The following is a 20,328-nucleotide window of genomic DNA, read 5'->3' on the forward strand; positions in this document are numbered from 1 at the left end:
TATCCCACACCTGGATTATTTATTGGTGATTATATGGTGCAGCTTTATAGGACTTGGGTCTTGGCAGCATTCATGGCCTGTCCCACTTACGCGACTTTTATGGCGACTGCCGGCACCCGTCATAGGTCGTTGCAGGTCGCCGAAAATTTCCAACATGTTGAAAATCCAGCGGCGACCAGAAAGACGCTACGACTCTTTGGGCGACTGAAGAGACGACTCACGTCCATACAGGCGACATGTCGCGGGGTGAAGCCTGTATGGTCGTGAGTAGTCGCACAAAGAGTCGTACCTTGTTCTGGTCGCCGCTGGATTTTCAACACGTTGAACATTTTCGAGGGACCTGCAACGACCTATGACGGGTGCCGGCAGTCGCCGAAAAAGTCGCGTAAGTGGGACAGGCACATTAGAATATTGCACGCAGTTCAGGAAGAATGTGAAGGCTTTGGAAAGGATGCAGAGGAGGTTGACCAGAATGATCCTGTCAGAATGATCCTGTCCAGACTGTCATATGAGGAAAGATTGAAAAGACTAGGCTTGTATTCACTGGAGTTTAGAAGGATGAGGGGATATCTTATAGAAACATATAAAATTATAAAAGGACTGGACAAGCTAGATGCAGGAAAAATGTTCCCTATGTTGGGCGAATCCAGAACCAAGGGCCACACAGCCTTAGAATAAAGGGGAGGTCATTTAAGACTGAGGTGAGAATTTCTTTTTCACCCAGAGAGTTGTGAATTGATGGAATTCCCTGCCACAGAGGGCAGTGGAGGCCAAGTCACTGCATGGATTTAAGAGAGAGTTAGATAGAGCTCTAGGGGCTAGTGGAGTCAAGGGATATCGGGAGAAGGCAGGCACGGGTTATTGATATGGGACGATCAGCCATGATCACAATGAATGGCGGTGCTGGCTCGAAGGGCCGAATGGCCTCCTCCTGCACCTATTTTCTATGTTTCTATCTATGATCCCTGCAGTAGATTAGCGGGTATTAACGACAGGGAAAGTTTGGACGGACATGGATTGTTTTCGCTGGGACAACGGTGGCTGAGGGAAGATCTGATAAATGTTTATGAAATTATGAGAGGCATAGATAGGTTTTGACTGCCTACCCTCCCTCCCAGCATTGGAATATCAAATACTAGAGAGCAAAGCTTTAAGGCGAGGAGCAAAGTTTAAATAAGATGTGTGGCGCTTGCTTTCTTTTTACACACAGAGGGTGGTGAGTCGCTGGAATACCCTGCTGGGAGTGCTGGTGTATGTAGTTCAGTTTAGTTTATTGTCACGTGTACCGAGGTACAGCGAAAAGCGGTTGTTGCGTGTTATCCAGTCAGCGGAAAGACAATACACGATTGCAATTGGGCCATTTACAGTGTATAGATACATGACGAGGGAATAACGTTTAGACAATGGACAATAGATGCAGGAGTAGGCCATTCGGCCATATAACCATATAACAATTACAGCACGGAAACAGGCCATCTCGGCCCTACAAGTCCATGCCGCACACTTATTCTCCCCTAGTCCCATCTACCTGCACTCAGACCATAACCCTCCATTCCTTTCCCATCCATATACCTATCCAATTTATTTTTAAATGTTAAAATCGAATCTGCCTCCACCACCTCCACTGGAAGCTCATTCCACACAGCTACCACTCTCTGAGTAAAGAAGTTCCCCCTCATGTTACCCCTAAACTTCTGTCCCTTAATTCTGAAGTCATGTCCTCTTGTTTGAATCTTCCCAACTCTCAATGGGAAAAGCTTGTCCACGTCAACTCTGTCTATCCCTCTCATCATTTTAAAGACCTCTATCAAGTCCCCCCTTAACCTTCTGCGCTCCAGAGAATAAAGACCTAACTTATTCAACCTTTCTCTGTAACTTAGTTGCTGAAACCCAGGCAACATTCTAGTAAATCTCCTCTGTACTCTCTCTATTTTGTTGACATCCTTCGAGCCAGCACCGCCATTCAATGTGATCATGGCTGATCATCCCCAATCAGTACCCCGTTCCTGCCTTCTCCCCAAATCCCCTGACTCCGCTATCTTTAAGAGCCCTATCCAGCTCTCTCTTGAAAGTATCCAGAGAACCGGCCTCCACCGCCCTCTGAGGCAGAGAATTCCACAGACTCACAACTCTGTGTGAAAAAGTGTTTCCTCGACTCCGTTCTAAATGGCTTACCCCTTATTCTTAAACTGTGGCCCCTGGTTCTGGACTCCCCCAACATCGGGAACATGTTTCCTGCCTCTAGCTTGTCCAAACCCTTAATTATCTTATATGTTTCAATAAGATCCACTCTAATCCTCCAGAGTGTACAAGCCCAGCCGCTCCATACTCTCAGCATAGTGCAAGGCAAAGCCAGTAAAGTCCAAGCAAAGATAGTCCGAGGATCACCTATGAGGTAGATAGTAGTTCAGGACCGCTCTCTAGTTATGGTAGGATGGTTCAGTTGCCTGATAACAGCAGGGAAGAAACTGTCCCTGAATCTGGAGGTGTGCGTTTTCTCACTTCTATCCCTTTTGCCCGATGGGAGAGGGGAGAAGAGAGAGTGGCCAGTGTGCGACTTGTCCTTGATGATGCTGCTGGCCTTGCCGAGGCAGCGTGAGGTGTAGATGGAGTTAATGGAAGGGAGGAAGAAGGGTCTCGACCCGAAACGTCGCCTATTCCTTCGCTCCATAGATGCTGCCTCACCCGCTGAGTTTCTCCAGCACCTTCGATTTTTCCAGCATCTGCAGTTCTTTCTTAAACATAGATACAACAGTGGTGTTTTGGAGACTTTTGGGAAAGCACATGGACATGCAGGGAATGGAGGGATATAGATCATTTCCGAGATCATCATGGCATCATGATCGGCAGAGACAATGTGGGCCGAAGGGCCTGGTCCTGCGCTGTTCTATTCTGTGTTCGATTACTGTGAAAAATAATATTACTACAGCTTATTTTCTATTGATTTGCATCAACAATAACAACGTACCATGTATATTGGTGAAGTTGGTGTCAAAGTCACTTTCATCACCGATCCATGAAGATTCTGCAAGAGGACAGTCGGATCTGCTGAAAAGACTTCTGTTCAACCATGCACTGGAGGAATCGATGGAGAAGAGACTTGCAAAGGATCGGCGAGCCTTTCTCCTCCGTCGGAAAATTCTGCAGGGATGGATACCTGTGTTAGAAAAAAATCACCATCCATCTTACCATCCGCCTGTTCCTTTGGCGTGGATCATGACCATTGGATAATCCCAAAGCTTCACTCTGTAGACGTTAGAGAAACAGCGCGGAAACAGGTCCTTTGGCCCACAGAGTTTGTGCGGACCAGCGATCACCCTGTACATTAGCACGACCCTACACACAATCATACCAGCAACCAGAGAGCAATTCTGAGCTACTTTGAGTATTGAAGTTGGGATGTAATGTTAAAATTGTACAAGGCATTGATGAGGCCTATTCTGGAGTATGGTGCACAATTTTGGTCACCTAATTATAGGAAGGATGTCAACAAAATAGAGAGAGTACAGAGGCGATTTACTAGAATGTTGCCTGGGTTTCAGCAACTATGTTACAGAGAAAGGTTGAACAAGTTAGGTCTTTATTCTTTGGAGCGCAGAAGGTTAAGGGGGGACTTGATAGAGGTCTTTAAAATGATGAGAGGGATAGACAGAGTTGACATGGATAAGCTTTTCCCATTGAGAGTAGGGAAGATTCAAACAAGAGGACATGAGAATTAAAAGACAGAAGTTTAGGGGTAATACGAGGGGGAACTTCTTTACTCAGAGAGTGGTAGCTGTGTGGAATGAGCTTCCAGTGGAAGTGGTGGAGGCAGGTTCGACTTTATCATTTAAAAATAAATTGGATAGGTATATGGATGGGAAAGGAATGGAGGATTATGGTCTGAGTGCAGGTAGATGGGACTAGGGGAAAATAAGTGTTTGGCACGGACTTGAAGGGCCGAGATGGCCTGTTTCCGTGCTGTAATTGTTATATGGTTATACATGGTTATATGGTTATACTTTCTATGTCACTGCAGACCCACGACTGGGACATTATCTTGCACTAAATGTTATTCACATTATTCCATTTATCACAAGATCATAAGTGATAGGAGTAGAATTGGGCCATTCGGCCCATCACGTCTACGCCATTCAACTATGGCTGATCTGTCTTTCCCTCCTAACCCCATTCTCCTGCCTTCACCCCATAACCTCTGACACCCGTACTGATCAAGAATCCATTGTTGTACACTCTGGAGTATAGAAGGATGAGAGGTGATCTCATTGAAACATATAAGATTGTTAAGGGCTTGGACACGCTAGAGGCAGGAAACATGTTCCCAATGTCGGGGGAGTCCAGAACCAGGGGCCACAGTTTGAGAATAAGGAGTAAGCCATTTAGAACGGAGACGAGGAAACACTTTTTCTCACAGAGAGTGGTGAGTCTGTGGAACTCTCTGCCTCAGAGAGCGGTGGAGGCCGGTTCTCTGGATGCTTTCAAGAGAGAGCTAGATAGGGCTCTTAAAAATAGCGGAGTCAGGGGATATGGGGAGAAGGCAGGAACGGGGTACTGATTGGGGATGATCAGCCATGATCACATTTGAATGGAGGTGCTGGCTCGAAGGGCCGAATGGCCTACTCCTGCACCTATTGTCTATTGTCTATCTATCTCTGCCTTAAATATATCCACTGACTTGGCTTGCACAGCTTCCTGTGGCAAAGAATTCCACAGATTCACCACCCTCTGACTAATGAAGTTATGTATCTGTACACTGTGAATGGCTCAATTGTAATCATGTATTGTCATTCCACAGACACATTAGCACGCAACAAAAGCTTTTCACTGTACCTCAGTGCAAGTGACAATAAACTAAACTCAACTCAACACTAGGGACAATATACAATTTTACCGAAGCCAATTAACCTACAATTCTGTGCGTCTTGGGAGTGTGGGAGAAAACCCCACCCGGAGAACTTACAATCTCCATAAAGGCAGCACCCAAGGTCAGGATCGAACCTGGGTCTCTGACACAGCGAGGCAGCAACTCTACCGCTGCACCACCATGCACTCAATGTAAATCGCTCGATTGTAATCATGTATTTTATTATTATTATTAAAGCTTTATTTCAGACACAGGTCCATATAACACATCAAACAGTACAAAGAATTACAAAGATACATTAAAAAATTGCATATTAGCCTAAAATATATATAAGCTATTGCACCAATGCCGTCTTAGCCTAGAAGTGAATCTATAGCAGCTTTTCAGAGGGCTGACTAGGGCTTCAATTATGTGGTTCTCTGACTTGTCCAGGCGACACATAAAACTAAACATCAGCTGTCTTAAGAGTGCCTCACAGGTTGGCACTCTAGTGGACACAAACAATTGACTGGCACTATGCCACCTAGGGACACGAAGCAGCAACCTCATTGCATCATTGTATGCAACCTTAAGCCTCTGCATACTCTTTTTCTTATAATTAGACCACAATTGAGCAGTATATAATGGTGTGATGTAGGTTCTGAACAGGGAACACTTCACAGAATCAGAGCACATATAAAACTTCCTTATAAGCATGTTGGCTTGAAGATAAATTTTACAGCGCTGTCGGTAGAGGTCTTTGTCATCCTTCCAGTCATCAGATATGACATGACCTAAGTATTTAATTTCCTCACACACAGCAAGAGGACTGTCTGACAAATAAAAGGTCTTTCCGCTGACTGGTTAGCACGCAACAAAAGCTTTTCACAGTACCTCGGTACACGTGACAATGAACTAAACTGAACTGAACTAAACTGACTATCCATGATTACAATCGAGCCGAACACAGTGTACAGGTACAGGATATAGGGAATAAAGTTTAGCGTAAGATAATGTACAGTAAAGTCTGGTTACAGACAGTCCAACGGTCTCCAATGAGGTTGAAGGTGGGTCAGGAACGCGGTCTAGCTGGTGGTAGGACAGTTCAATTGCTTGATAACAGCTGGGAAGAAACTGTCGCTGAATCTGGAGGTGTGCGTTTTCACACTTCTGTACCTCTTGCCCGATGGGAGAGGGGAGAAGAGGGAGTGACCGGTGTGAGACAGGTCCTTGATTATGCTGCTGGCCTTGCCGAGGCAGCGTGAAGTCTAGTTGGAGTCAATGGGAGGGAGATAGACACAAAAAGCTGGAGGAACTCAGTGGGACAGGCAGCATCTCTGCAGGGAAGGAATGGGAGACGTTTCGGGTCAAGACCCTTCTTCAGACTCAGGGGTCAGGGGAAAAGGAAACGAGAGACATAGACGGAGATGTAGAGAGTTATAGAACAAATGAATACAAGATATGCAAAAAATATAGAAACATAGAAAATAGGTGCAGGAGGAGGCCATTTGGCCCTTTGAGCCAGCACCACCATTCATTGTGATCATGGCTGACCTTCCCCTATCAATCTGTGCCTGCCTTCTCCCCATATCCCTTGACTCCACTAGCCCCTAGAGCTCTATCTAACTCTCTCTTAAATCCATCCAGTGATTTGGCCTCCACTGCCCTCTGTGGCAGGGAATTCCATAAATTCACAACTCCCTGGGAGAAAAAGTTTTTTCTCACCTCAGTCTTAAATGACCTCCCCTTTATTCTAAGACTGTGGCCCCTGGTTCTGGACTCGCCCAACATTGGGAATTTTTTTCCTGCATCTAGCTTGCCCAGTCCATTTATAATTTTATATTATATGTTTCTATAAGATTCCCCCCATCCTTCTAAACTTCAGTGAATACAAGCCTAGTCTTTTCAATCTTTCCTCATATGACAGTCCCGCCATCCCAGGGATCAATCTCGTGAACCTACGCTGCACTGCCTCAATCACAAGAATGTCCTTCCTCAAATTAGGAGACCAAAACTGTACACAATACTCCAGATGTGGTCTCACCAGAGCCCTGTACAACTGCAGAAGAACCTCTTTACTCCTATACAGAAATCCTCTTGTTATGAAGGCCAACATTCCATTAGCTTTCTTCACTGCCTGCTGTACCTGCACGCCAACTTTCAGTGACCGGTGTACAAGGACACCCAGGTCTCGCTGTACCTCCCCCTTACCTAACCTAACCCCATTGAGATAATAATCTGCCCCCTTGTTTTTGCCACCAAAGTGGATAACTATATTATACTGCATCTGCCAGGCATCTGCCCACTTACTCAACCTGTCCAGGTCTCCCTGCAATCTCTTAACATCCTCTTCACAGTTCACACTACCACCCAGCTTTGTGTCATCCGCAAACTTGCTAGTGTTGCTCCTAATTTCCTCTTCCAAATAATTAATAGGAAAAGTAACAATTACAAAGGAAAGAGGCTATTGTTAGCTGTTTGCTAGGTGAGAACGAGAAGCTGGTGCGACTTGGGTGGGGGAGGAAAGGAGAGAGAGGGAATGCAGGGGTTACTTGAAGTTAGAGAAATCAATATGAATTCCACTGGGTTGTAAGCTGCCCAAGCAAAATATGAGATGCTGTTCCTCCAATTTGCATTTGGCCTCACTCTGACAATGGAGGCCTAGGATAGAAAGGTCCGTGTGGGAATGGGAAAGTGTTTGGCAACCAGGAGATCAGGTTGGTCCAGGCGGGCTGAGTGAAGGTGTTCAGCAAAATGATCGCCCAGACTACGTCTGGTCTCGCCGTTGTATAAGTCCACATCTTGAACAACAGATACAGTGGATGAGGTTGGAGGAGGTGCAAGTGAACCTCAGCCTAACCTGACAGGACTGTTGAGGTCCCTGGACAGAGTCGAGGGGGTGGTATAAGATGGAAAGATGATTAATGGTGGGATCCCGTTGGAGGTGTCGAAAATGTCGGTGGGTTATGTGTTGTATGTGATGGCTGATGAGGTGAAAGGTGAGGACTAGGGGATTCTGTCCCTGTTGCGACTAGGGGGAGGGGGAGCAAGAGCGGAGCTGCTGGGTACCGAGGAGACATGTGTGAGGGCCTCATCTACGATGGAAGAGGGGAACCCCCATTGCCTAAAGAATGAGGACATCTTGGATGTCCTGGTATGAATGGAAGGCAGGTTGGTTTTGCGTGATGGCCATTTACCACATTGATTATGAATATCGACACTTACCGCACAAGATTTTCTTTGTAACTGATATTGATTTTGGATGGAGTCAGGGTGAGATTCCCTTCTTGGTCCATGAAGCTCTCATCACTCATGTCATAGTAGCCGTTGGTCAAGAGCCGGGGACTCCGGCGGCACAGGCAGGGCGAGCCGGTCAGAGGGTTCAGACGGCAGGGGGAACAGGAACTCTCACCGGTCATCAGTGAAATGCTGCAAGCACAACATCCAAATCACATGCACTGGTGAGGAAAAATTATATAATAGAACCGCTCAGATAGTGAATATTATATAAGCTAGGTAATTTGCAAAAGAAAAGCTTAAGGTTTTCAGAAACACATGTATCCTAAAGAAATAAAGTACAAAGAAACACATACAGTGAACAGATGAATCTAAACATAGAAACGCTAATCTGAACCTACATAACTTAGTTTATTGCTTTGAAGCAATTATAATGCTGGAGGAAATTGTATTTGATATGATTTTGTGTTGAAGAATGGATTACTGAATAGGACCGCTTCTTAGGCCAGAGGTCATCTGCTCTTTCTCTATGGCACATTTTTCAGCTCTGATGTGACATAAAGATGAAGAGTTATGGCCGGTTATGCTGCGTTCGAGACAGAATTCAAGGCTGAGAGATAATAGACTCTGTTGTTAGCTTTGGCTATGTTAAATTATAATGAGGTTGAGATAAGGAATGGATGCTTGGAGAGGAAAAGAATCAGATTGATGGATTTGTGACCTTCCTTCTGTTTATAGAAAGTCGAAGAAGCAGATGTACTTCTGAAGTAATGGTCTGGTTGTGAATCTACCTTTGTTCCTGTAATATTTGTAAAAGGCCTGGCAGATGAGATTGAAAATCCAGCTCCCAGATAGCAGGAAAAGGGGCAGCAAATTAGAATGAAGCTGTATCCTGGCACAAAACACATATCATCAATTGTTGACAGATTTACGACCCATGTATACTTGGAGTTGGGAGGTGTGTGTGGGTTTGAATTTAACTTAGAAACTCGGTAATTCGGCGAACTCATATAATTAATATTTTAATACATAGGTAATAGTATTTTAAACTGTGTAAAATTGTACTGAAACCAATTTGCATAAGGGCAAATAGATCGACAGAGGATGCCATCTCTCTGGCCCTTCACACTGTCCTGACTCACCTGGACAGACAGGGCACGTATGTGAGGATGCTCTTCATTGACTATAGCTCTGCATTCAATACGGTCATACCCACCAAGCTCACCACCAAACTCCACCAGCTAGGCCTCAGCTCACCGATATGCGCTTGGATCCTGAACTTTCTCACGGAGCGACCGCAGGCAGTGAGACTGGGCCCGCACCTGTCCTCCACCATCACCCTGAGCACCGGCACACCACAGGGTTGTGTACTAAGCCCCATGCTCTACTCCCTCTTCACTCACGACTGTGTCCCTGCATTCGACACCAACACCATCGTGAAGTTTGCAGACGACACAACAGTGATTGGGCTGATCACCAACGGTGATGAAACAAAATACAGAGCGGAGGTGCAGAACCTGGCGGACTGGTGCGCCAATAACAACTTGGCACTAAACACCTCCAAGACCAAGGAGCTGATTATTGACTTCAGGAGGTCCCATTCTGGAGAATACGCCCCAATCTCCATTTATGGGGAAAGTGTGGAGAGAGTGTCCAGCTTTAAGTTTCTGGGCACTCACATTTCAGAAGACCTCACATGGTCCACAAACACCGCCGCTCTGGTCAAGAAGGCACAGCAACGACTGTTCTTCCTGAGGACATTAAAAAAGACTGGTCTGCCCCAACAGCTGCTGACAACGTTCTACCGCTGCACCACAGAGAGCATACTAACATATGGCATCTCTGTGTGGTATCTCAGCTGCACGGAGGCGGAGAGGAGAGCTCTTCAGCGCGTCGTCAACAGAGCGCAGAGGATCATCGGGACAGAGCTACCAGCCTTGGAGGGCATCTACCACACGCGGTGCCTCAGGAAGGCCCTCAGCATCCATAAGGACTCATCACACCCCTGCCACGGTGTGTTTCAACTACTTCCCTCCGGCAGACGTTACAAGGCCTTCTACGCCCGAACCTCCAGACTCAGGAACAGTTTCATCCCAAGAGCTATAGCGGCTCTGAACCGGCCCTAATGAGTGCCCCCCCCCCACCCACCCCCTTTGGACAGTCTCCCTCAGATGGTCACGTCAATCAATTCAGCTTGTTTATTTATGTATTGTATTTATTTACCTTTCTTGTACATCAGTGGAGCTGCACACTAAATCTTGTTGCACTGACGTGCAATGACAATAAAAGATATATTATTATATTATTATTATTATTATGAAATGTATTGTGTCTAAGTAGGGCTGTAAATATTAGACTTTGTTTAGATTTATAGAAATATCTTTCTTCTTGGTATGGAAAGTGTGTATGACTTGAGTGATAATTGTATTACATATGTATCTTATAGTTTGAGGAGTGGTCTTTGATAATTGAGCCTACTGGGGTTTTGCTGTGTTGAAATAAAATAATTCTAAACAAAGTTAAACCACAGGCAAACGAAGGTTGTAAAATGAGGCCAGTGAAGGGGGGGGGGGGGGGGTCATGTGACTGATGTTGTAAATCACCAGAAGGACTCAGATGATTGGTTACGAGTTTGTCATACCCTCTGTATCAGAAATGTCCAATAAATGCCATGAGTTTCTATCAAAGCTACTCCTCTCTGGACCCGCCCCAGAGCATCAGCTCTGTGTTGGAAGATTCAGAGACTCGTCTCAGCTGAATAAAGAATCGATTTCAACAGCAACAAGTGTTTGAGTCAAGTTGACTTTAGATTGACAAAATAACTCAGTTTAACACTGATACACATGTTGGTTCATTGAAACTAAATGCTGGAGTAACTCAGCAGGACAGTCAGCATCTCTGGACAGAAGGAATGGGTCACGTTTCAGATCGAGACCCTTCTTCAGACATTACTGTAAGGATACCAGTTAGTTGTTATGATCTCACAATGAGTTTACTTACCCACATTACATTATTTTATTTTTAACCACAGGCAGCCCAGACCTCAGTAAAGCTGGCAGCAGGATGTAGTTGAGAAGTGCGGAATCGTTTTACAGCAGGGTTTGGGTTTGTGTGGCAGAAGCAAAAGTGTTCTCTCCAGTTATCAGCTTCCCGTTAAAACCATGATCATCCTGACAGAGGAAAGATGATGCCAGTGCTTGCTGGCTCTGTGTGTGCTGTCCCCAAAAGAGGATCTACTATCATCTACTACAATAAGGTCATAGAGTCATACAGCAAGGAAACAGGCCCTTCGGCCCAACCTGTCCACACCGATCAACATGTCCCATCTACACTAGTCCCATATGGGTCAAATGCCCATATCACTCTAAACCCGTCCTATCCATGTACCTGTCTAAATGTTTCTTAAACGTTGCCATAGTATCTGCCTCAACAATCTCCTCCAGCAGTTCGTTCCATACACCCACCGCCCTATGTGTAAAAAGATTACCGCTTCGGTTCCTATTAAATCTTCTCCCCCCTCACCTTAAAGTCCATTCCATCACCATCATTTTATTAGACGCACCCTCATCAGAAACCTGGATGGATTTTCATTAAAGTGGTAGAACTGATTTGTGATGAGTTATTTTTATCTACCTCCTCCGGCAGCTCATTCCATCACCCACCACCCTTTGTGTAAAAATGTTACCCCTTAGGCTCCTGTCCACTCACCCACTCCTGAGCCACCGCTTGACTAGACAATGTGGCAGCTGTCGACTTTAACAGGAATAAGTTTCCTATTCTGCCTTTTCCCCATAACAAAGGAAACTTATTCCTGTAGACACCCTTTCTAATCAAGAATCTGTCATTCTCTGCCTTAAAAATATCCAATGACTTACCTCTACAGCCGTCTGTGGCAATGAATTCATAGAAACATAGAAACATAGAAAATAGGTGCAGGAGGAGGCCATTCGGCCCTTCGAGCCAGCACCGCCATTCATTGTGATCATGGCTGATCGTCCCCTATCAATAACCCGTGCCTGCCTTCTCCCCATATCCCTTGACTCCACTAGCCCCTAGAGCTCCAACTTTAAGAGTCCAACTCTTAAATCCATCCAGTGATGGCCTCCACTGCCCTCTGTGGCAGGGAATTCCATAAATTCACAACTCTTTGGGTGAAAAAGTTTTTTCTCACCTCAGTCTTAAATGACCTCCCCTTTATTCTAAGACTGTGGCCCCTGGTTCTGGACTCGCCCAACATTAGGAAAAAATTTCCTGCATCCAGCTTGTCCAGTCCTTTTATAATTTTATATGTTTCTATAGGAACACCCTTCATCCTTCTAAACTCCAGTGAATACAAGCCTAGTCTTTTCAATCTTTCCTAATATGACAGTCCCACCATCCCATGAATCAATCTCGTGAACCTACGCTGCACTGCCTCAATCACAAGGATGTCCTTCCTCAAATTAGGAGACCAAAACTGTACAGTACAAACTGTACAAAACTGTACACAATCAATTCCACAGATTCACCACCCTCTAACTAAAGAAATTCGTCCTCATCTCCTTTCTAAAGGTGCTTTCTTTTATTCTGAGGCTGTGGCCTCTGGTCCTAGACTCCCCCACTAGTGGTAACATCCTCTCTGCATCCACTCAATCCAGGTCTTTCACTATTCGGTAAGTTTCAATGAGGTCCCCCCTCATTCTTCTAAACTCCAGCATCCCAAGAGCAGGAGCAAAGCTGCCGGGTACCGAGGTGACACGTGTGAGGGCCTCATCTACGATGGAAGAGGGGAACCCCCATTGCCTAAAGAATGAGGACATCTCGGATGTCCTGGTATGAATGGAAGGCAGGTTGGTTCATTGAAACTAAATGCTGGAGTAACTCAGCAGGAGGTCCCATAATGGAGAATATACGCCCCAATCTCCATCTACGGGGACAGTGTGGAGAGAGTGTCCAGCTTTAAGTTTCTGGGCACTCACATTTCAGAGGACCTCACATGGTCCACCAACACCGCTGCGCTGGTCAAGAAGGCACAGCAACGACTGTTCTTCATGAGGACATTAAAAAAGACTGGTCTGCCCCAACAGCTGCTGACAACGTTCTACCGCTGCACCACAGAGAGCATATTAACGTATGGCATCTCTGTGTGGTATCTCAGCTGCACGGAGGCGGAGAGGAGAGCTCTTCAGCGCGTCGTCCACAGAGCGCAGAGGATTATTGGGACACAGCTACCAGCCTTGGAGGGCATCTACCACACACGGTGCCTCAGGAAGGCCGTCAGCATCCATAAAGACTCCTCACACCCTTGTAACGGACTGTTCGAACTACTTCCCTCCGACAGACGTTACAAGGCCTTCTACGCCCGAACCTCCAGACTCATTCCCAGAGCTATAGCGGCTCTGAACCGGCCCTGCTGAGTGCCCCCCATCCCACCTGGACTGTCTCCCTCAGATGGTCACGTCGCAGTTTATTTATTTTTTATTTTTCTGACATCGGTTGGAAACTGCATACCAAATCTCGTTGCACTGATGTGCAATGACAATAAAAGATATTATTATTATTATTATTATTATTATTTACCACATTGATTATGGATATCGACACTTACCGCACAAGATTTTCTTTGTAACTGATATTGATTTTGGATGGAGTCAGGGTGAGATTCCCTTCTTGGTCCATGAAGCTCTCATCACTCATGTCATAGTAGCCGTTGGTCAAGAGCCGGGGACTCCGGCGGCACAGGCAGGGCGAGCCGGTCAGAGGGTTCAGACGGCAGGGGGAACAGGAACTCTCACCAGTCATCAGTGAAATGCTGCAAGCAACAATATCCAAATCACAGTGCACTAATACACATGTTGGTTCAGTGAAACTAAATGCTGGAGTAACTCAGCAGGACAGGCAGCATCTCTGGACAGAAGGAATGGGTGATGTTTCCGATCGAGACCCTTCTTCAGAAGACCCTCCTTCATTCCTTCTCCCCAGAGATGCTGCCTGGCCCGCTGAGTTACTCCAGCACTTTGTGTTTATCTTTGGTGTAAACCAGCATCTGCAGTTCCTTCTTACGCATTGATTGATTGAACGATACAGCATGGAAACGGGCCATTTGGCCCATCGAGTTCACACTGACCATCGATCACCCGTTCACACTGGTTTAGATTTGGTTAAGTTAGTTAGTTGTTACATGTACCGAGGGACAGTGCAAAGCAATTTTTTTCGCGTGCTATCCAGTTAGCATAAATAATAATAAATTTTATTTATGGGCGCCTTTCAAGAGTCTCAAGGACACCTTACAAAAATTTAGCAAGTAGAGGAAAAACATGTAAGGGGAATGAAATAAATAGTAGAGACATGACTAGTACACAAAGTAAAGACAGAATTCAATACAAAACACAATATGAGGCAATTAATGCACAGATGAAAAGGGAGGGGGACGTGGGGCTAAGGATAGGCAGAGGTGAAGAGATGGGTCTTGAGGCGGGACTGGAAGATGGTGAGGGACACGGAATTGCGGATCAGTTGGGGGAGGGAGTTCCAGAGCCTGGGAGCTGCCCTGGAGAAGGCTCTGTCCCCAAAACTGCGGAGGTTGGACTTGTGGATGGAGAAGAGACCGGCTGATGTGGATCTGAGGGACCGTGAGGGTTGGTAGGGGGAGAGGAGGTCAGTGAGATATGGGGGGGGCCAGATGGTGGAGGGCTTTGTAGGTGAGGATCAGGATTTTGTAGTTGATCCGGTGGGAGATGGGAAGCCAGTGAAGTTGTTTGAGGACTGGAGTGATGTGATGCCAGGATTTGGTGTGGGTGATGAGTCGGGCGGCTGCGTTCTGGACCAGTTGGAGTCGGTTGATGTAGGTGGAGCTGATGCCAAGGAGAAGTGAGTTGCAATAGTCCAGTCGGGAGGAGATGAAGGCATGGATGAGTCTTTCAGCAGCGGGAGGTGTGAGAGAGGGTCTGAGTTTGGCGATGTTGCGGAGATGAAAGAAGGAGGTTTTAATGACATGGCGGATGTGAAGCTCAAGGGAGAGGGTGGAATCAAAGATCACGCCAAGGTTACGGGCCTGGGGAGATGGGGAGACAGTGGTGCCGTCGATGGTGAGAGTGGGGTTATTGATTTTGCTGGGTGTGGCTTTGGAGCCTATGAGGAGGAATTCTGTCTTATCGCTGTTGAGTTTGAGGAAATTATGTTGCATCCAGGTTTTTATAGCTGACAAACAGGAGTTGATATGGGAGAGGGGAGTGTTGTGGGGGGATTTGGTGCCGAGGTAGATCTGGGTGTCATCAGCGTAACAGTGGAAGTCCAGGTTGAAGTGGCGGAGTATCTGACCAAGGGGGAGGATGTAGATGATGAAGAGGAGGGGGCCGAGTACGGAGCCTTGGGGAACGCCTTGAGTGACTGTGGCTGTAGCAGAGGTGTGGTTGTGGATGGAGATGAAGTGGGATCTGTTGGAAAGGTAGGAACGGAGCCAGCTGAGTGCAGAGCCTTCAATGCCGAGGTCTTTGAGTCTGGTGAGCAGGATGTTATGGTTCACTGTATCGAAGGCTGCGCTCAGGTCGAGGAGGATGAGGATGTTGAGGGAACCAGTGTCAGCAGAGGTGAGGAGGTCGTTGAGGACTTTGAGGAGAGCAGTTTCTGTGCTATGGAGGGGGCGAAAGCCAGATTGGAGGGGTTCAAGTAGGTTATATGCAGGGAGGTGGGAATGAAGTTGCGACGCAACGATACGCTCCAGGGTTTTTGAAAGAAAGGGGAGGTTTGAGATTGGGCGGTAGTTAATGAGAGAGGAGGGATCAAGACCAGGTTTCTTTAAGATTGGTGTGACAGCAGCAGTTTTGAAAGCGGAGGGGACAATTCCTTGGGACAATGAGGAGTTGAAGAGATTAGTGAGGTAGGGGCAGAGAACGGGGAGGCAGGACTTCAGCAGGGGAGTGGGGAGAGGGTCGAGGGAGCAGGTAGTGGGTTTGGAAGAGCTGATGAGTTTGGAGATTTCAATAGGGGTGACCAGGTCAAACTGGAAGAGGAAGCAGTGTGGAGGAGGGGTAAGGAGGTCAGTGGAGATGTTGAAAGGAGGGGCCTTGGTAGGTGGTGGAGTAGATGCTGGGGAGTCGGGTACAGGGGATAAAGATTGATAGATGGTGCTGATTTTATCATATAAAGACTACAATCGATGTGTAGGAAGGAACTGCAGATGCTGGTTTAAACCGAAGATAGGCACAAAAAGCTGGAGTCTAAAGAAGGGTCTCGTCCCGGAACTTCACCAATTCCTTTTCTCCAGAGACCTGTCTGACCCGCTGAGTTACGACAGCTTTTCATGTCTATCTTGGGAAAACAACCAATCTTATTAAGACTCAAAACACCGTGGGCAACATGTACAGGGACACCATGGGTTAACATGGATATGTGTGCTAAGGCAGATCAGCCAAGGTGGAAGATGGTCTTCAACCCTGGGTGAGTAACCTCACTGAAACCTGCATTACAAAACACAAAGTACTGGAGTAACTCAGCGGCTCAGCCGGCATCTCAGGAGAAGCTTGGGCAGGTTACAACCCAGCAGTAGTAATATTGATTTCTCTAACTTCAATTAACCATTGCTTTCCCTCGCTCTCTCTGTCCCTTTCCCTTCCTAGTTCTCTATAAATAGTTTCACTGTCAATAGACAATAGACAATAGGTGCAGGAGTAGGCCATTCGGCCCTTCGAGCCAGCACCGCCATTCAATGTGATCATGGCTGATCATCCCCAATCAGTACCCCGTTTCTGCCTTCTCCCCATATCCCCTGACTCCACTATCTTTAAGGGCCCTATCGAGCTCTCTCTTGAAAGCATCCAGCGAACCCGCCTCCACCGCCCTCTGAGGCAGAGAATTCCACAGACTCACCACTCTCTGTGAGAAAAAGTGTTTCCTCATCTCCGTTCTAAATGGCTTACTCCTTATTCTGTGGCCCCTGCTTCTGGACTCCCCCAACATCGGGAACATGTTTCCTGCCTCTAGTGTGTCCAAATCCTTAATAATCTTATATGTTTCAATGCGATCCCCTCTCATCCTTCTAAACTCCAGAGTGCACAAGCCCAGCTTGTCCTCCTGATTAATTTACTGATTGTATGACTCCTTGTAACCTGTTTGTGGTTTCATAAATAATGTCATGTTATTTAGTTCCAAACCTAGTCTAATGACTATCAAGGATGGAACATTACAGGTAAAGCCGCAAACCCTGTTAACACTCCCACGCCCTGGGCAACCCCCGCATGTGCAGGCCAACTTCCTCCAGGTACGGCATCTGCAATAGCTCCACATAGATAGACTGTGGCTCAACAACACAGAGAGACTGATAGACTCAACAAGATAGACTGTGAACACAGTGACTGATCAACAGCACCTTCCCCTCAGCCAACAATGAATCATTCTACATTTCTTCATCATCGTCTGCTTTGAACTGTTGTTTTTACGCCTTATGCTTCCATATCTCTGGAGTTCCTCTGCCCTGACTCTCAGTCTGAAAAAGGGTCTCGACCCGAAACGTCACCCATTCCTTCTATGCAGAGATGCTGCCTGTCCCACTGATTTTCTGCAGTATTTTGTGTCTATCTCTGACCTGTGGAGAGGCCTGGTTGTTTAATGTTCTGGGCTGCATCCACAACTATCTGCAATATCTTGGGGCCTTGGGCAAAGCAATTGCCAAACCAAGGGTCTCGACCCGAAACATCACCGATTCCTTCTCTCCAGAGATGCTGCCTGTCCCGCTGAGCTACTCCGGCTTTTTGTGACTATCTCAAGCTGTGATGAACTCCACTGCTTTCTACGCTGCACCGATAGAAATTGCTAAGTCAATTAAGTCATGTCGAATATCCTTGGTCCTTGGAAATAGAAGCATTTCTCACTGCTTTCCAAAAAAACAAAACTCACTTGGGCATCTAGGAGGCTCCCAACCCGAAATGTGAGTCTGAAGATAGGTCCTAACCCGGATGGTCACTTAGTTATTTTCTTCAGTGATGCTGCCTGACCCACTGTTCCAGCATGTTGCGTCTATCTCTGGTATAAACCAGCATCTGCAGTTCCTTTTCCTTAAATTATATTTCACCTGGGCCTCTATTTGGCCAGGCAAGCCAACCCTAAAAATATCAGCCACAACTAACCGGCAAACTAAAAATGTTTTTCTTACGGGCCAGTCCCACTTGATGATTGTTTAGGCAACAGCCGGTGACTGTCATAGTCGGAGCAGGTCGTTGAAAAATCGGCGACTACCTACGTCATCCTGGCGACAACCTACGACAGCACCTATGTCAGGAGAAGTCAAGCTACACTCATTGGCGTCAAACCCACTGACGGCGAAAATTTTTCAACATGTTGGAAATTTAGCGGCGACCAGAAATACGCTACGATTGAGGAGACGACTCGCGGCGAACATGTGGTGACAAACTAATCGCCTGTAGTTGCCTAAAAAATCGCTTACGTGGGACAGGCCCATTAGGATAATTTTTACAGATGTCACATCATAGACAATGTTATAATGCAAGGGAACTGGAAAGAGCATCTGGCTACCTTTGTAGGATCCTTTCAGGAGATGCTTCTTTCTGAACCTTCTTCGGAAATACCTGTGCAGCTGCAATAAGGACTTTGTTAGTCATAAGAAATGGTCAGACAAACTGACTTAAACCAATACATCCAGCAATCCCAAGGAACATTGGCTATTTGCATCTATTGAAATTCTGAGCATCTACAGGAGAACAGACAAAAAGCTTAATAGAAACAAATGGTAAGGGAGGAGGGGAATAGACAAGGTGAATGCACAATCATTTACCCAGGGGAGGGCAATCAAGAACCAGAGGGCATAGGTGGTAGGTGAGAGTGCAAACATATAATAGGAATCAGTGGGCAAATGAAGTTTAATGTGGATAAATGTGAGGGTATCCACTTTGGTAGCAAAAACAGGAAGGCAGATTACTATCTAAGTGGTGTCAAGTTGGGAAAAGGGGAAGTACAATGGGATCTGGGGGTCCTTGTACATCAGTCTATGAAAGTAAGCATGCAGGTACAGCAGGCAGTGAAGAAAGCAAATGGCATGTTGGCCTTCATAACAAGAGAAATCGAATATAGGAGCAAAGAGGTCCTTCTGGAGTTGTACAGGGCCTAGTGAGACCACACCTGGAGTATTGTGTGCAGTTTTGGTCCCCTAATTTGAGGAAGGACATTCGTCCTATTGAGGGAATGTAGTGTAGGTTTACAAGGTTAATTCCCGGGATGGTGGGACTGTCATATGCTGGGAGAATGGAGCAGCTGGGCTTGTACACTCTGGAGTTTAGAAGGATGAGAGGATATCTCATTGAAACATATAAGATTGTTAAGGACTTGGACACGCTAGAGGCAGGAAACATGTTCCCGATGTTGGGGGAGTCCAGAACCAGGGGCCACAATTTTAGAATAAGTAGTAAGCCATTTAGAACGGAGACGAGGAAACACTTTTTCTCACAGAGAGTTGCGAGTCTGTAGAACTCTCTGCCTCAGAGGGCGGTGGAGGCAGGTTCTCTGGATGCTTTCAAGAGAGCTAGATAGGGCTCTTAAAGATAGCGGAGTCAGGGGATATGGGGAGAAGGCAGGAACGGGGTACTGATTGGGGATGATCAGCCATGATCACATTGAATGGCGGTGCTGGCTCGAAGGGCCAAATGGCCTACTCCTGCACCTATTGTATATTGTCTATTGTTTATTGAAACTTCAGCATTCAGATGGTGGTGAGTGTATGGAACTAGTTGCCAGAGGAGGTAGTACCATAAACGACAATGGTAGGAGAGGGATACAGCTTTTTTCCACGAGTAGTAGCTCTACTCAAAAATCTGGAGCCTCCTTTTGCTCTGATATTTTATTTAATTCACATGTTTAATTGATAATGTTTTATTATTAATGTTTAATGATTTATGTGTCATTCCTAACTGTCACTGTATGTCATGTTGTCACTTGCGTGCGGAGCACCAAGGCAAATTCCTTGTATGTGAATACTTGGCCAATAAACTTATTCATTCATTCATTCATAGGGCAAAAGTGTGTAATTGCGATTAGCGCAGTAGGGGCATTTTAGTCAAAGGCATGGAGAGCCATTTGAGAAACAAATGTCCCGATATGGTGATATTATGATAACATTTAGATGCTTAAAATAACTCTTGCCCAGAGTAGGTGAATCGAGGACCAGAGGACATAGTTTTAAGATGAAGGGGAAAAGATTTAATAGGAATCTGAGGGGTAACTTTTTCACGCAGAGGGTGGTGGGTGTATGAAACGAGCTG

The 20,328-nt window shown here is 46.1% G+C and overlaps 1 protein-coding gene across 3 annotated transcripts in view; it reads right to left on the reverse strand.

Annotated features, from left to right (window-relative positions):
• Positions 1-20,328, reverse strand: part of tmem71 (transmembrane protein 71) — a 59,083-nt gene that overhangs the window by 14,922 nt on the left and 23,833 nt on the right. For 2 of the 3 annotated variants that reach the window (XM_033020344.1, XM_033020343.1), the window contains exons 3-6: positions 18,590-18,650; positions 13,668-13,871; positions 8,069-8,272; positions 2,969-3,141 (exon numbers count right to left, since the gene is read on the reverse strand). In XM_033020344.1, coding sequence (XP_032876235.1) covers positions 2,969-3,141; positions 8,069-8,272; positions 13,668-13,871; positions 18,590-18,650 — 642 coding nt within the window. The remainder of the gene's footprint in view (positions 1-2,968; positions 3,142-8,068; positions 8,273-13,667; positions 13,872-18,589; positions 18,651-20,328) is intronic. The other variant, XM_033020345.1, reaches the window with a different exon arrangement.

The sequence above is a fragment of the Amblyraja radiata genome, chromosome 4 (genome assembly GCF_010909765.2).
Source record: "Amblyraja radiata isolate CabotCenter1 chromosome 4, sAmbRad1.1.pri, whole genome shotgun sequence".
Lineage (NCBI taxonomy): Eukaryota > Metazoa > Chordata > Chondrichthyes > Rajiformes > Rajidae > Amblyraja > Amblyraja radiata.